The sequence below is a fragment of the Limulus polyphemus genome, unplaced genomic scaffold (assembly GCF_000517525.1).
Source record: "Limulus polyphemus unplaced genomic scaffold, Limulus_polyphemus-2.1.2 Scaffold93, whole genome shotgun sequence".
Classification (NCBI taxonomy): Eukaryota; Metazoa; Arthropoda; class Merostomata; order Xiphosura; family Limulidae; genus Limulus; species Limulus polyphemus.
The window spans coordinates 73,655-91,905 of record NW_013665703.1 but is presented as its reverse complement, the minus strand read 5'-3'; the positions used below and the strand labels follow the sequence as shown (position 1 = coordinate 91,905).

Sequence of the window (18,251 nt, the reverse complement as noted above, 5' to 3'; positions counted from 1 at the left end):
CGCAGATAGCCTCGTGTAGCTTTGTCGCGAAAGTCAAAACAAACAAACTGTCCACCTTGGGAAGTAGAATCCTACCAGGGGGACAAATTAATTTTTACTTAATTTTATGTGTACGTAATCGCAGCCAAACTTCAAAGCCATCAAGAATATTTCACTGGTTATGTACAACCATACGCATTTGTTGTAATATCAGATAACTTACATTAATGTAAAAACATGGGTTTCAGTTTGTCAATATCATCTTTAGTCGAGCCAGACCAATAATACAATTGAAGCAGACAGGACAGTGTGGGAAATGAACCTTAACGTTATGTGTTCATTTGGGTAATATTTTGCAAGTTAGGATTTGTTTGTTTTGAATTTCGCGCAAAGCTACACGAGGGCTATCTGCGCTAGCCGTCCTTAATTTAGCAGTGTAAAACTAGAGGGAGGGCAGCTAGTCATCACCACCCACCGCCAACTCTTGGGCTACTCTTTTACCAACGAATAGTGGGATTGACCGTCACATTATAACGCCCCCACGGCTGAAAGGGCGAGCATGTTTGGTGTGACGGGGATTCCAACCCGCGACCCTCAGATTGCGAGTCGAGTGCCTTAACCACCGGGCGCAAGTTAGGAATAATCTGTTTTTTTCCACAGCATAATTAATACAAATTACAGACTGTGAAAAATGTATAACGACAATACATTTGATTGTTTGTTTGTTGAATTTCTCACAAAGCTACTCGAGGGCTATCTTTGATAGTTCGACATTTTTTGCTGATTGACTAGAGGGTAAGCAGATAGACAAAAGAACTAACACGCAACTATTGGGTTACTCTTTACCAACGAATGGTAGGATTGACCGTCACATTATAATACTGAAAACGGTTGAAAGGGCGAGCATATTCGGAGACAGGTTTCAATCTCGTGACCTGCAAATTACGGGTCAAACATCTTGACCGTAAGCCATACCAGGCCCTCAAGTACATTTGAAAACATGAAATCTTATTCAATTAATACAATATTCATTACGACATACAGTGGTAATGCATAGTTTATCTTAAACAAATGTTTTTTATTTGGTTTTTCTGTCATCACAAATGCTATGTTGGGTTTAATCACGTATTGTGAGAATTACAAGTGCTATGTTGGGTTTAATCACGTATTGTGAGAATGTATGATTATTCAGATGCTGATTTTACTCCCTAGTAATCGTCCATGTAACAAAATTAAACGTATTTTGTGTACACAATGAACGATGTAAAATTATTCATACAGTCATTTTATCTCAATTTCGTAAGGTATTACGTAAATATGTACAAAACGAGATATGACTTTATAATGACAGTTATTTTAAAGAACGATGTTCCAAGTCCGGTATTACTCCTGGAATTAGCTCCCTATTGTCGATGGCCTTGATTATATACTATTGGATGACACTGCGATTTCCACTACTATCAATACAACAAGCTTCTGCGAAGGATAGCGAGTTCAGTCTTGAAATATTTTTCAACTAGACGTGGCCACGTTTAAGTAGACCACAAAAGTCCATCGGAGCTGCATCAGGGGATTTGACAGGTATAATGTAGATTGGTTTGCTGTGATTCCAGCCTGATCGGTTATCTTTCTCATGAAAACAGCCGTTGATTTCCAAGAGTGAGGAGAGTTTTTGTGAGCCTTATGGCCTTTAGCAACTACAAATATTACACACATTATCAAGTTGATCTTGTGTTGCCTTTACGGATGACAACGTGTTATATCCCTAAGCAGCAGTGACACCCCATGACACTCTTTGGATGAAAGAGAGAAGAGTATTTTTTATTATCATTAATCGATGCTCTTTCTCAATCACCGCTGATGTGGCGTTCATGAATAAATATTTATTTATAACAAAAAATAAATAGCTAAGTAGCTATGAGAAATAAAGTAATGATCCGCTGGCGTAGTCGTTAGGTGCTAGCGACGCAAGCGTTCAGTCCAGTGTTTGTTACTACATTACTGTTTGGAGTCGCTTCCTTTAACAACAAATAATGGCGAAACATAGCTTACTTTTAAAACCATTTTAAAGTAGGTTTTACATTTTCAACAATCAAATGTTGCAAGTTTGTTCACTATTTTTTTTCCTTACATTCACACTACCAATAAAAAGAATACTTCCAGCAATATTTTTTCTATTCTTGGACAAATATTGGAGGTACATTGGAGATACAGAAATTTTTTGAAAAACTTTACGTAGCTATAGAATGAAAAGTAGGCATAGCTGGTGAATGAAAGCTGTTCTAGAGATGCATAAAATTCACATAAAACAAAACATTTGCCATTTTTAATTCTGGAGAAGAATAACAAGCATACTACGTAAACAGGAAAGACTACAGTAGTTCTGTTTTTTTCTTTTCCCTTTTTATTTTGGCTACAAAACTACCGATTTGTTTCATATCTGAAATGCTTACATTCCGTGGGTGAAATTCAACATTTATATTGTAAATATAGATATTTAATACAAAAAATTATGCTTAAGTTCTCTTGATTAACTTATTTTCTTTCATTTTCTCACTGTTTAAATCGTAAAACAAAGTTTTTTCGTAATTCTTTAACTATAACGTACCTTAAAGGTTTAACTAGCAGTTGATCTTATTCTTTAAACATTTTTAGGGCAACTACACAAATATAATAATCACACCCGAGAACAGGTTAATACTTTTAAAATTATTTTTACCTACTCAACATATTACTTGTTTGGATCTAAAGTATTATAACCGCAGGCTTAATCCTAAATTTAATGCTTTGCCTTTTTAAACTATTAAAACACCAGATTTCTCCTGGATGGATCCATAACTGTGTTGGTTGCATAGTTTCTAATAACATACGAGTTACACAAAAAATTTAAACAAAAATACCATTAATATTTCAGTTAATCCCAGTGATTAATACTAGTCCTACATGTATTTTCCGTACAAAAATGAATGATTTCATCCAATTATTTTGGTAATTTTTTTTTTTTTAGACTGAGTGTTGCAACATGCAACAAAACACAAAATTATGCAGTATTACACAATGTGTGTACTCAACCGGTAATGAATGTATAAAAACAAGTCAACACTTTGAGAGTTAATGTGCGGACTCTAGCGGAAATGAACGTATAAAAACAAGACAACACTTTGACGGTTATTGTGTGAACTCTAGAGGAAATGAACGTATAAAAACAAGTCAGAACATTAAGGGTTAATGTTAATGTTTACAATGATATTGTATAATGAATTCACAAATTATTATATACACGTATTAAAAAGGTTAAAACCCTTCGGAATTCAGAAACACATTTCTTTGTTTAATAAACTTTTTTTCCTTGTTTATGATTTAAAAAATACGAATATTACATTAAAACAACAAAGAAAGAACACTAACTTTACCAATATTACTGTCTATATACTTCTTGAAAATTTTATTTTTTTAAACTGTAAAATTCATCAGGGTCCGCTATGTATCAATAGTCATCAAAACTTTGAAAAAAAGTGCTATTTTACAATCGAAAGCCTCTGGGTGGAGATTCTATTGTTATATATATTTTTATGTAACAACTAAAATATGCTAAATCTCTTCAATAGATTTCATATTTTTGTAATGTTGGAAGAGTCACATTAGCGTCAGTACATCCTCTGGCATGGGCAGGTGGTTAAGGCGATTGACTCGCAATCCGAGGGTCGCGGGTTCGAATCCCTATACCACCAAACATGCTCGCCCTTTCAGCCGTGAGGGCGTTATAATGTAACAATCAATCTCATTATTCGTTGGTAAAAGTGTAGCCTAAGAATTGGCGGTGGGTGGTGATGACTAGCTGCCTTCCCTCTAGTCTTTCACTGCTAAATTAGGGACGGCTATCGCAGATAACTCTCGTGTAGCTTTGCGCGAAATTCAAATAAACATCCATCAGTATTTACTATGCGCTAAATTGTGTTCAAAAGATAAGAGTAAGTTCATGGAAGCATTTTCTTTTTGCGGGAACTCAAAAGTAGAAAATGAACTGAAGGTTGCTAGCTTTTTTTTAATTTTTTTCATTTACAGCGGTATATGAATGACCATTTGAAGTCAGCCCAAATCGAGCTATTGTGAGACATCACTTTATAGCTTCTCTTGGTGATCTGAGCGGTTCACAATTTGCTATCTGTGAAATAAAAAATAAAAAAATCTATCTGCAAAAAGCCAAGTTCGTAGTGTTAGAGATTACTAACATATGAATATCAAATATTTGACTAAGTTTTTATTAGCGATGCTTCTGAGGATAAAAGATAATATGGTAATAATAAACAAACAATGTTTCTTTGTTTCGTTCGTATTACAAACTCTCACAGGGAGGTCAATTCTTATATTATTTTATAATACCATCCTATAATGCTTGAAATAGAACTGATAATCTTAAAGTTTTTCAACCAGTTATGGTTTAAATACAACTCTTGGTTTTTTAGATGTAAACGGGAAATATAAAAGTGTAATTTAAACATGTTCAATAACACTGTTGTTTATAACAGAGAATAATCCTTCTTATTCAGTGCTTTCTGTTGTTTAAAAGTTACATTAAAAGTACGGATAACAAGCTCGAGTTTCCTATTAAGTTTTAACTTCCAGAAGTGGGTGTTATCTTAGCCGAATCTCTTGCACGAGTGAAACAGTATGGCCGCATTTGTGTATTGTTTTTAACGCGAATTTTTCACTGATTTGTCGTGTCTTCAAGTCTGATAATTAGTTCTTTGAGAAATATGTTTAGAGATATATTTATACTTTTTGAGATTTTGTTTCTCCTTATTCTCGTGAAACCTTTTGTGGACTGTTGAAAATAGAACGTCAGATATAGGAGCCTGTACTCTCATTAACATTAACAATTAACTTTCTTGACTCATGAAAATTGGAAAAGGCAAATTACAAGATAGAAATATAAAGTGTTTGGTTCAATAGTTCTATAGTACATTATGCTATATCAGAATAGATGTTTAATCATTTAAAATCAGAATGTATGTAAACATTATAATCTGTGATGTATTTGATGCAAATGAGGGACCCCAGGAAATAAATGTTGCCAATATTATCTTTTTTTTTAAAGTGCACACAGTGTAACAGAATCAAATGAGAACGAAAAATTCATTAAACCGAAGTTACTTTGAAAATGAGAAAACTGACGTCGACAATGTTTTTGTATTCCGATTTATAGTTTTCTTTTTTTACGTTTTTTTATGGACCGGTACAAAGAAACAAGTATAATTTATTTATCTTGCATATCCTTGTAAAACTGAGTGCAGATGAATATATTTTATGGAGGTTTTATCAAAAGTTAGACCTGGCCTTAAAGTTAAAACACACGATAGTACAGGTCCAAATAATGTCTTGTATTCCATGAAATTCTATTCCCTTACTTTATATTTTGTTTTATAAATTTGTTCAGTCACTTAATGTAATATTTTTTGTTAATTAAAATGTTAAAATTTATGTGGAATATTAATCTGTTTGTGGTTATTAAATGAAAAGTAATTCAAGACATCAATATATCATAAATGTTTAGTATGTTTGTAGATGGAGGATACTAAAACACAAATAAATATATCATAAATGTTTAGTATGTGTGTAGATAGAGGATACTAAAACACAAATAAATATATCATAAATGTTTAGTATGTGTGCAGATGGAGGATACTAAAACACAAATAAATATATTATAAATGTTTAGTATGTGTGTAGATGGAGGATACTAAAACACAAATAAATATATCATAAATGTTTAGTATGTGTGCAGATGGAGGATACTAAAACACAAATAAATATATCATAAATGTTTAGTATGTGTGTAGATAGAGGATACTAAAACACAAATAAGTATATCATAAATGTTTGCCCACCAGTGGCGCAGCGCTAGAATCCGGGTTTCAATACCCGTGGTGGGAACAGTACAGATAGCCCATTGTGTAGCTTTGTGCTTAACTACAAATAAACATAAATGTTTAGTATGTGTCTAGATAGCGGTTACTAAAACTTGTATAAATACATTTTAAATATTTAGTACGTGTGTAGATAGAGAATATTAAACAATGTTTTCAATACTACAACACGAATAAGTATAATATTAATTATTAACTTTCAGTTGAAATAAGTGTAATAAGAATTATTATAACTTAGAATGCACTAGCATGATAAACTTGAAAACACGACGTTTGCAATCTTGTTTACTAATTGCCAGCTATATTCTTGAGTGTATTTATTATCTCATACTGATTTATCTACTGTTTTAAAGCTTTGATTGCACTTGAATTGAATAATCATTTGCAAAATATTTTTCCAGTCGTTACACCATTTACATTATCAAAGTATATGCTTGTTTCTGTTTTGAATTTCGCACAAAACTACACCAGGGCTATCTGCGCTAGCCTTCTATAATTTAGCAGTGAAAAACTAGAGGGAAGGCAGCTAGTCATCATCACCCACCGCCAACTTTTAGGCTACTCTTTTACCAACAAATTGAACGTCACATTATAACGCGCCCACGGCTGAACGGGCGAGGATGTTTGGTGGGACGGGGATTCGAACCCGCGACCCTCAGATTGCGAGTCAAGCGCCCTAACCACCTGGCCTTGCCGGGCCCAAGTATATACTAAATGGTTCTATTTGTGCTGATTATTAAAGAAATGAAGTAAAGTAAATATTCTCCAAAGAAACGACATAAATTTAATTGCCAAGGAAATGACGTAATGTTTTCAAGCTATGGTTAGACCCAAAAACAATCGAGAATTAATAAAATATACTTGCGAATTTTTAAGGTAGCTAAGAAAATCAAGACATTGAAAAATACACATTTGAAACAAATAAATATATAAAACACTTGACCCGCATATGTGAGCGAAAAATATAATACTCTCGTTGATTTCCTGAGGAAAATGCCCCTCAGTGGCACAGCGGTATGTCTGCGGACTTACAACGCTAGAAACCTGGTTTCAATACCCGTGGTGGGCAGAGCACAGATAGCCCATTGTGTAGCTTTGTGCATAAATTCAAAACAAACAAAGAAACAAACAATCCTAAGGGAAAAACCAAATCACGGAGCCTTATAGATCCAAGTTACACTGGTGTAATATAGATCCAAGCTACACTGGTGCAACATAGATCCAAGCTACACTGGTGCAACATAGATCCAAGCTACACTGGTAAAACAACATACTCTTCTTTAACGAATAGAACATCTGCTTAGTTTGATCGAATAACTTTATACTTAGACACTTAAGCTACATAAACGTTACTATACAGTTAGAAAAATAGTGAGAAGATAAGCCACTTTTAGCCAATAATTAACAGAAAAATAGCAAGTGTATAGAATTTTTTGTTTGTTTGTTTTAGCTCACAACTACAAAACGTTTTCCCTGAGCTCTTTTCATCACCAGGAATCGAATTCCGTATTTTAGATGTGAAAGGTAGGAACTTACTGGTAACCACTGGGGAACGGTGTAAAACTAAGCTTGAAGGCTATTATTATTATTAATTATTTTGGTCAGTGCACTCCGTTGTTGTTACTACATGTGCCCCACGTGACCGAAGTAGGAAAAAGCATGTACTTGGGTAGATGCACATTTATTAGGATAAGAATACTCCTAGAAATTTACCACGTTTTGAGTAAACCACACGATCAATAACATCAAATAAAGAGAAATAACTATCCGATTTCTCGTCCTAGGTATGTGCAAACTGTACTCTTAACATAATATTCAAATTGAAGATAAACTATACTTAAAAAGAGTCTTTCCATCAGATTCTGTAACACAAGTAAAAATTAACATGAATGCTTTACTGACATTATTGACACGTACGACACTTCGAAACTTTTATCAGCTCTTGCATTTATTTGAAATTCCTAATAATTAAAACATCTGATGGTTTTGGAAGAACGGTTTAGTCGGGTCCACTCAGGTGTCGTTTAAGTGCAAAGAAGTTCACAGTTTAAAGCAATTGGTCAAGAGTATAATATGCAAAGACTTTATTGTTACTAATTTCTCTTACGATTTTTCTCTGGATTTTAAGGTGAAAAGGTTATATAAAACAAAGGATTAAACGGCTGAGACAATCGTACAATTTTCGAAGCTGTTTTTAACTCACGTCATAAGATACATTGAATCTGCAAAAATCAACCTGAGATTATGCATTAAAATCATCCCAAACTAATATGAAATCATTGACACCTGTATGTTATTGATCGCTCAGGTAAATCGTTATAAGGTCTGTATACCTTTACACCTGTAGTAAAAGATTAAGGAATCGGTGTTACATAGGTTACTATGGTAACAAATCGTGTAAAGTTCCCTTAGTTACTTACACTAACAACTCGAAAATCGTTTTGTCTGTCGTCGAAAAGCAAGTAATGCGAGAGAAAGAAACAATATGTATGAGGAAAGAGAACAAGGTTTGTAGCTGACACTATAGCATTACTTTATACAAGTAAATTATTGCAACGAAATGACCTCACAGAAACTTTGAGTTTACTCCACAATTTTTAAACCGTACTAATGATGAGGATTAGTTTGTGTATCAATTCTTAATGTAAAGCTTGACAAGCTGACTGCCCTGGTGATAACGTATGTGAATCTTACGGCAAAGCCGGTTCTCCAATCTGGAAATATGTGTATTTACACAGCATAACTGATCATGCTTCGCGTCATTTTGTAATTATTTTACATCTACACCACTAGTAAGATGCTAAAACACGGGTTTTCACCACATTAAAACTACAGTTTCATCACAGTATTTAAAGTGTCCTATTATCTTATTTGTACACATTTCCAGGCTGACTTTTACTTATTTTAAATCTACACCACTAGTAAGTAAAACTGCAGTTTCACCACAGTATTTAAAGTGTCCTATTATCTTATTTGTACACATTTCCAGGTTGACTTTTACTTATTTTAAATCTACACCACTAGTAAGTAAAACTGCAGTTTCACCACAGTATTTAATATGTTTCATTATCTTATTTGTACACATTTCCAGGTTGACTTTTAATAATTTTACATATCTTATTAAAAACAAAATTGTTTGTTAGATTATATTTTCTTAGCTAGCTACAGCAAGGATATCTGCGCATAGCCATCCCTGATTTTGCGTCTACACATTAGAGACATAACAGGTAGTCAACAGCACCAACCGCTAACTCTTAGGCTACTTTAGTATAACCGAATAGTAGGATTTGACCGACTTCCTTATAACGACCCACAGCCCCAAAGTGCGGAACACATTTTTGCGGCAATGTAATTCTAACCAAAAGTTCACACCCGACTCTTAAGAATATATTGTCAGTTCTCTAGTGTCTCAGCAGTAATCTTCAAGTCTTATAACGCTAAAATCCGAGGTTCATTCCATGAGGTGGGCATAGTATAGATAGCTCTTTGTGCAGCGTTGCACTTAAGCAGATAAAGAAAAACAGTTATGGTGCAAATATCCTCTTGATGACGTATAGATTTTTATAGCAGTAAATTTTTAAAACCATCTTAACAACTTTTATTTCAGTCTTCTGACTGCTGCAGCATATTTTCTTTATGTTCTACAGAGTGTCCGAAAAGTCTGGAACCATAGGCATTTCAACGAATTTTACGGAATGTGTTCGACATGCTGTCCTCGTAATTTGAAATAACTCTGGATTAACAGGATTTTTTCATTCTTTGTCAGTGCCATAATCAGTCAGGTAGCTGAAATTATGAAATATTGCAAATCACCTACGGTTCCAGACTTTTCGGACACCCTGTATAAATATTATATATCAACCCACAGAAATAATCGATAATATTTATAAACGTTTCAAAGCTCATTTATTAAACTTGTTATCTTTTTAGATAAATTGGGACAGATTATGATTATGTGAAGGAAGATGTAAAACACGTTCAACAATCACGTGCTATCGGTTATTGACTGTTAATATATAGTTTAAAAACATGTTGAAGAGTTTGAAAACTAGTTGAAGGGCAGTGTATTGAAGCTATAAAAGACACATTTGCTTTTCAAGACTTCTAATTTCGACACGTGTTAATACTTCTTACTTAAACCAGAAGAAGTTAAGTAATCTTAGCTGCAAAGCTTTGCTTCTGCAGGAGTCCGCTGTTAACCTTTCTTTCTATTTGACTGAAACGCGCCATGTATGCATAAACGCTTCTACAGATGACTGAGGGAACTTAGGGGGTTGTTGTTTTCTGTAATATCTCTTTCTAATATATGTTTTGTATTTCATTAACCTCCACCTAGGTAAACCTAACGGCTATGTACCGTCTTCTCTATTAATGTGTGCAAATAATTAGCTCAAACAAGTACTTCATGGATTTTAATGAAATAAATATTAATCCATTGAACAATGAAATATTAATCAAGAACTAATCAGATATGTTTGCATGAAAGTCGACTTCTTTTCTTATAATTTATAAAAAAAAGTTTTTGTTTCATTGAATTTCGCGCTAAGCTACTCGAGGCCTATCTTGATAACTGTTCCTAATTTTGAAGTGATAGACTAGAGGGAAGGCAGTTAGTTAACATCACTCACCGCAAACTTTACCAACGAACAGTAGAATTGACGAGCGCATTATAACGCCCCAACTGCTGAAAGGATGAGCATGTTCCATTGCGGACGTTAATCCCGCGACTGGCAAATTACGAGTCAAACGCTCTGCCACCAAACCTTTATAAAAAGGAACTATCAAAATGCAAGTAAGTTACTAACTGGCGAAGATCTAGGAATACACGTGCTTACTTCCTCCTAGGAATACACGTGCTTACTTCTCCTAGGAATACACGTGCTTACTTCTCCTTGGAATACACGTGCTTACTTCTCCTTGGGGCGTTCGTGGCCTAGTGGAGAGCGTATGAGAATTGGATCTGAGAGTTACTGGTTTGTATCCCACAATCGCAAAAAACGCGCACCGCATTTGGGGTTGCAGGTGCGACATAAGAGTGACGGAGAAATCCTACTATTCGATCATACAAGAGTTGATAGATGATGCTGTTAACTAGTTGCATTCTCTTTAGTTTATTAGTTCAAAATTAAGAACGTCTATTCACAGATATTTCTTCTGTAGATGTGTTCTACATTTTGAAATAAACAGTACCTCTTCTCTATACTTTTTATTAACAGCATGTCATATCATTTGATAATGTATGCTTTAAAACTGGATATAGACTGACGGATTTTGTTGCTAGAAAGGAGCATGAGAATCTGTTAAACTATTTCGCTAGGCTCCAAATCGCTCGTACTCTTTAGGAATCAATATTGTGTTATCAGTTTTACGATCTTTAAAAATTGGAAATCTCAGATTTTGTCAACATAATGCAAAGCAGCTGTTTACTGGTGCGTCATCTATGTTTGTTTCAGTGGTAAGCTTCTAAGTTTGGTTTGTTTGGAATTTTGCGTAAAGCTACACGAGGGCTATCTGTACTAACCGTTTCTAATTTAGCAGTGAAACACTAGAGAGAGAAGGCAGCTAGTCATCACCACCCACCGCCAACTCTTGGGCTACTATTTTAGCAACGAATAGTGAGATTGACCATCACATTATAACGCCCCCACGGCTGAAAGGATGAGCATGTTTGATCGAACGGGGATTCGAACCTGCAGCCCTCAGATTGCGAGTCAAGCGCCCTAACAACCTGGCCATGCCGGGCCGTTAAGTTTCTTACCATGAAGTTTTATCTCCTTGCAAATTTTCAAATATTGAAAGGAAGAATAAAAAGCAATGATTTTTTATCATCCATTTAATCCAATTATACTTAATATTTAACTGCTCAAACGTACAAACAACTTTTTATAAGTGATTATTTCACAATAATTTAAACAAGTTTGTTTTGTACGTCTTTAGATGTTTCACTTGTTTTCATTTGGAAATTTACAATATTATGTTTTTATATTTTGAAGGGAATAAATGTTTACCAATTAAAGTAAAAAAAAATTGAAATATTTTGTATATTATTTATCTAATTTTCAAACCTAAGGAATTAATTGTTTGTTTGTTTAATGTTAAGCACAAAGCTACACCGTGAGCTATCTGTGCTCTGCCCACCACAGGTTTCTAGCGTTGTATGTCCGCAGATAACATAAACGGAACACATCATAATTTTTCAGATGACTACAAAAAGGTAATATGAGATTCAGAAATACAACCATGTCAATAAAATAACTTGTTTAAAATACACTTAAGAGTATTATAGTCTGGGGATGTTAGATGTTGTTTATAAATATATCCTTCTGGAAGATAACCCGTGAGACTTTCGAATCCGGGGTTCATTCACTTAAATGTAAGTTGTGCAATACAGAATAAACGCAAACAACTAAACATTTTATCAAAATAACTTATAACTATTTTTAATATTTATTTTTGATGGTCAGGAAATGTTCATACAGTGTTTTGCTCTGTTTGTGTGGGAGCTAGTCATTTTCTTAGAATTTATCAACAACTTTATTGACTATGGTCTGCTGAATTCTGAGTTCTTGACTTGAATGCCTGATTACTTTTTTCTTTTCATGATATTTTCATAATAATGGCATAAAATGAATTAGTGTAATACCAATAACAGTTTAGAACCTGAAAGTTCCGTGAAACATGATATATCACACGCGCTCATTATTATTGAAAGTGTGTGTTTTTTGCAAAGTCGAAAACAATATCTTCAATCATTTCTGTTTTCTCGTTCAAAAGTGAAATGCCTCACATTTGCTTGTTATTTCGCTAAAGAAATGTGTATGCTATTTTCAGGCTTCAGAAGAATTTCTAAAGAAGGCTGACGTTGGCATGGAAACGTCTTGGCTGACACTGGTATGGAAAGAACTTAGTAGACGTTGGTATGGAAATAGCCGGTTTGACATTGTTAAGTGGAAAAAGAAAACTATAAAGTACGGTGTAAAACATAAATATTTGCGAAAAACAACAACAGCTCTTGTTTCAATTTCACTATCAATTCTAATAAAACTTTACAGTGTCCTTGACCTTTGTGTCTCAAAAAGTTGGATGCTTATAGAAGTAAAATGTTAACAAATTCCGCTTTATGTGGACTCTGCGTGAGTACCATTAGTACTATCGTCAAACTCTTCATCATTTCGCTAAAATAAAAAAAAAAAAGATTAGTCCATATGCGTGTTTAAAAAATTTACACAAATCAATTTTTAAGAACAGTAAAGAAGATAGAAAATATTGATGCGTTTATTTGCAATTCATATCAACTGGAAATTGTGCATTATAACAAATTGTGTACTTTCTGCTAAATACACAAATCATATTTACAAATATTTCAATGATTAGCTAAAATATCCCATTACGTCGGTAAAATTATTATATTTTTACTGCAGCACATTCCGTTCTGTCTGACAGCTGTTGCTTTCATTTCTCGGCATTTAAATTAATCATTAGTTGCTGTTTGTTGATATTGTGCCCTATTCCATTCATCTTTGTGTGTATACGTATTAAACAGTATGGTGTCCTACTAATTTATGTTACAATAAAGTATTCTCTTCGTTTATAGCTAATGATAATGACAAGATAATGAAAAGAATCTAAGCACTTGAGTCTAACTTTTTATTTATCTTTTTTATGTTATCATTAGTAAAAAATTCGTTTAAAATATACAACCTAAAAAAGTTATAATAATTTGACTGATACTAACTGCCTACGTAACACTAGCTAACTACACCTTAGTCACTTTAGTATTATGGAGTTACACGTTAGTCACTTTAGTATTATGGAGATACACGTTAATCACTTTAACGTTATTGGGTAGCAATTTTCATGGTGGCAAATACCGATAAGATGGAAATATAATTATTTATTTGTTTCTTGCGATATTAACACTCAAATGTTACGAAAAAATAAATACTATGAATACTGCACCAACTCGTTTGTTGTTTTTAACTTTTATAAACTAAAATCTCTAATGTTTTGCCTCAATATTTTTCACCCCAAGGTGAGTACTCCAATTATGTTTGTTTTTATGTAAAGGAATAACACTGTTTTAGCATCCGTTAAGTTACGTTTTTAATATTACGCTTAATATTAATGAATTACTCTTAAGAGCACTTTTCATGACTTATATTTTTTTATAAAGCGGGTTCCTAGTCATCAGATTTAACACTGTTTAATTATAAAAAATAAAAAAATTCAGCACTAGGAACCAAGAAGAGTACAAAATGAATTACTTTTAAGAACACTTTTCATGACTTTTATTTTCATTCATAAGGATTTATGTTTAAACAATAACGAAACGTGAAAAAAAAATACTTTCCTGATAAACATAAGGCCTCGTCGGCACTGGATTTAGCAGATTTAGTGTGGTTGAAGAATTATTTCATATCCTTCTTTGCTTCCACATTTAGAATTAGTAATATTGTTTTATTCCGTTAACTCTGTGGTTTCTTGATGATGAAATTCGGAAACAAGACTAGCTTGCTCGTTCTCTAGTTCTTGTGAATGTTATTCAATTAAATTAAAAATGAATAATAATCATAATAAATACAAATAAATAATTGGGGTTAAAATAGAAATAAAATAAATAATGCTGTATAATTAATTCTTACCGTAAAAATCATATTTGTAAATGACTCGAATAGAACTGATAGTAGTTACAATTAACTCATAATCTGGTTCACACCATAATAATTGTTGTTCGTGAAAATTGATGATATACATATCCATAGCACCTAGACCCCTACTATTTCTGTCGTATCCCAGGCGGCCTAATAATCCCTGACATGAGAGGTGCAGTGTAGTTGACATATTATATGTAGCGTATTCTCCTTTGCTTTGATTCATGGATTCTTGGGAACGCATAGCCACCAAATGGCTTCAATATGTAAACAGGAGTTTAAAAATTGGCTGTTTTTAGTACTTATCCATGTTCGGACGACTCAACACAGTTAAATGTAAGACATATTACTTTCTCTGACATCTTTTACTTATTCGAAGCGAAAACTGTAACTTTGTTGTTGAAACATTTACACTAAACTTGAGGTAAACTTTTGTTTGTTTGCCGTTAAGTTCAAAGCTACACATTGAGCTGTATGAGCTGTTCCCAGCACAAGAATTGAACGCCGAAATTTAGCGTTATAAGCCCTCAAGTTTATCGCTGAGCCACTGGAGATAAGAAGTGTAGGGAATAGATGAAACTTAAACTCACAGTCCACTCTAAGGGTCCTTGTCTGTTTGTCGTTAAGCGCAAAGCTACATAATAAGCTAAATGTACTCTGCCCATAGCCGATAGCGAAACCTGAAATTTAGCGTTGTAAGCCCTCAAGATTATCGTTGAACCATTTGGGGCAGGAGGTGAATACAGTATATGAAACCTAAATTTCCAGTCCACCCTACCAGCAATCATCCAACCCGATTTAAAAATTTAATTGAAAACCAAATAAAATGCATACGTCGTTCATTAGATTATGGGTTTTAACTATCATCAAAAACCAATATATGAATTATTCTATACATTTTCTGTAAAATTAGTATCAATTTTTCCAATGCTTTCAATACTTTTTTCACATTTTTGTTGTTTGTTGTTCTAAGACATTTGCCCAAAGTAGACATACTATAAAATTTCCTGTTGAAGTAAGAAACGAATAGACAACAGAGGGCACTGTCAAGTATTGTTTAGAGATGACCAATTAAAGTATTTTGAGGCTTGACTGTAATGATTCCAGCGGAGATAAGACAGCTTGTTTGTTTGTTTTAACACAATGCTGCTCTCCTGGTATCTATGCCATGTTCACCATGGTGATTGAACCCCGGAGATTACTGACAGATACCTAAGGAATATGACATAAGAAAGAGTGAAATATAGAGGTGAAAAATCGTACTTTTTGATGATCAGCCTTAATACGCATAATAGTAACAAAAAGAGAAAATGTTGAGCTCATAAAAATGTCAAACTGTAGTCGAGGATGAATAGTTTATGAAAATTCATCGCAAGCCACATCATTCAACCAATTTCTTAAAGAAAAGTAATCATTGAAAGTATTAAACAAATAGTTCCTTTCAAGAAAATAAGGCCGACAGGTTTAGGGAAAAAAAGAGAGAGGGAGAGAAGAAAATAATCTATTTATAATCCCGTGTTACCTCGCAACTGATAATTCGGATTTTTTCTGTTTCATACACCGCGTTAAAATAGAAAATAATAAATATTTTTGAATGCAGTTTTTAATGCTGATTTCAGAAATATAAATTAAAATTTGGAGAAATGATTTTTTTTTTTTGCCTAGGTTAATTCAGTTTATGTGAGGTTAGATCAAGTTGGACTAATTAGTAAATAATTACATGTTTATTTAAATAAAATATAAATTTAATTAAAATAATTCTTTAAAAAATCTCAATTTTTCCCCATTCTTTCCCCTTTAAAAATCAGTTCACCAAATTATAATTTATATTTCTGAAATCTGCAGCAAGTTGAAAGTACTCGGAATAAGGTTTAGAGACGTAACAAGCGACGTAACACGTTCACTGGGCGTCGTAGGCATAAAAATGATGATCTCTTCAAGCGAATACTTAAGAATATTTCTGACTTTTCAGAATGAATTTGTTACATTGTCAATAGATACTTTGTATTGTCTTGATGTTTACAATTCTTTTAAATACATAGGTGTATATATATGTAATGCTAAAAGTACTTCCTTTGTTTTGTAAGCAAAATAAAAAATATTTTTATTTCTCCAAATTTTAATTTATATTTCTGAAATCAGCATTAAAAACTACATTCAAAAATATGTATTATTTTCTATTTGTGCGCGGTGCATGAAACACAAAAGATCCGATAATTCTTACTTATAGCTTAAGTCTAATATCGTGAGTAATCAAGTTAAAGCTATTCAAATGTCGTAGGTGTTAATTTTATGCAAGATGACTATTTAGTAGGCAAATTGAGAACGTAATAGTAAATTATCACGTGGCGAAATGTGATGACTGTCTGTTCATGAAATGGATTGGCTACTAATATGGATCGGATACCTTTTATGAGATAAGTAAAAAAAACATAATAAATGGATAAAATTCTCATCTAGATATTGGAGCACATAGCAATCTTAATGCCTACATATACATATAACTGCCTTATCAGACATAATATATTGCAACACAAGCTGCTTGAGCAGAAAAATAGCAGTATTTTAAAGGATTTACAAAAACAAAATAAGATTATGCTCTAAGAAAGTCTAAGACCCAAATGAAGGAAAATTATTTTCGAAAACGAGTTGTTTCTACAGGAAAAAATAATTCATTTTTTTATTTTTTAAACCAATAAATATTTTATTCAACTAAGTTATTTTTAAGTTAATTCAAACTAAAAAACAAATTTTAATAAATGTTTTTATTGTAATTAAAATATGCATAAATTATACATATACATCATGTTTCAAGAAATCTCAAATGAACATTCAACGGACAAAGCTAATGATTAGCGTGCCGAACTGTGACTTGAGGATCTGTGGTTCACGTCCCTTTGTTTCAACATCGCAAATCGCACTCCAAACTTTGTTGCTATGGGTTCTTTATAAGAATGACATCAAATTCCACTGTTCAATTAAAGAAGTCCAAGAGTTTGCGGATGCTGTTGAGTACCTACTTTCCCTATAGTCTATTTGTTGAAATAGACTAGCGTAAAAAAAACAAAAAACATTTGCTTAGCTTTGCGCGAATATATGAACAAATATAAAACTATCCATCAAATAAAACTTTTCTGCTAATTCGAACAAAACTTTTTTACGTGTATTTAACTTGCGCTTAATGAAAATCTAATAATATAAATTACTTCATACTAACCTTCTTTTATCAGAAACTCGTTGACAAATCTCTAGTAATAATAAAAATAAATATTGTAATATTTTTAGAAGGAATATTGCTCGTATACTTGTATTTATCCACGTTGAAACTTCGATAAGATGTTTTCATTTATGGAAATAAAATTGTTTGAACGTGTTAAAGGAAAATTACAAAAAAAATTAAAAAATAAATTGTTAACAGTTGTAATTTCTGTATATGAAATTATTGGCCATACCAAGAGTTTACCTAAATAATAATAAAATCACTTGGTATTTAATAAGTCAAATCATTGGAAAGCTGCAGAAAAATAAAGGTGTGCCAGATCTCTCAATATTATTTTTATAATTAGATTGTTTGTTTGTTTGGAATTTCGCGCAAAGCTACACGAGGGTTATCTGCGCTAGCCGTCCCTAATTTAGCAGTGGGAAGGCAGCTAGTCATCACCACCTACCGAATAGTGGGTTATAACGTTATAAC

The 18,251-nt window shown here is 33.0% G+C and overlaps 1 protein-coding gene across 4 annotated transcripts in view; it reads left to right on the top strand.

Annotated features, from left to right (window-relative positions):
* The window catches only part of LOC106468936 (fibroblast growth factor receptor-like 1), a 50,604-nt gene that overhangs the window by 4,374 nt on the left and 27,979 nt on the right, over window positions 1-18,251 (top strand). For 2 of the 4 annotated variants that reach the window (XM_022398122.1, XM_022398115.1), the window contains exon 2: window positions 12,738-12,797. The exons of 1 other annotated variant lie outside the window; for it this stretch is intronic. In XM_022398122.1, the coding sequence (XP_022253830.1) occupies window positions 12,774-12,797 (24 nt within the window). In that variant the 5' untranslated portion in view covers window positions 12,738-12,773. Of the gene's footprint in view, window positions 1-12,737; window positions 12,824-18,251 lie in introns of all 4 variants that reach the window. One more of the 4 variants, XM_022398136.1, reaches the window with a different exon arrangement.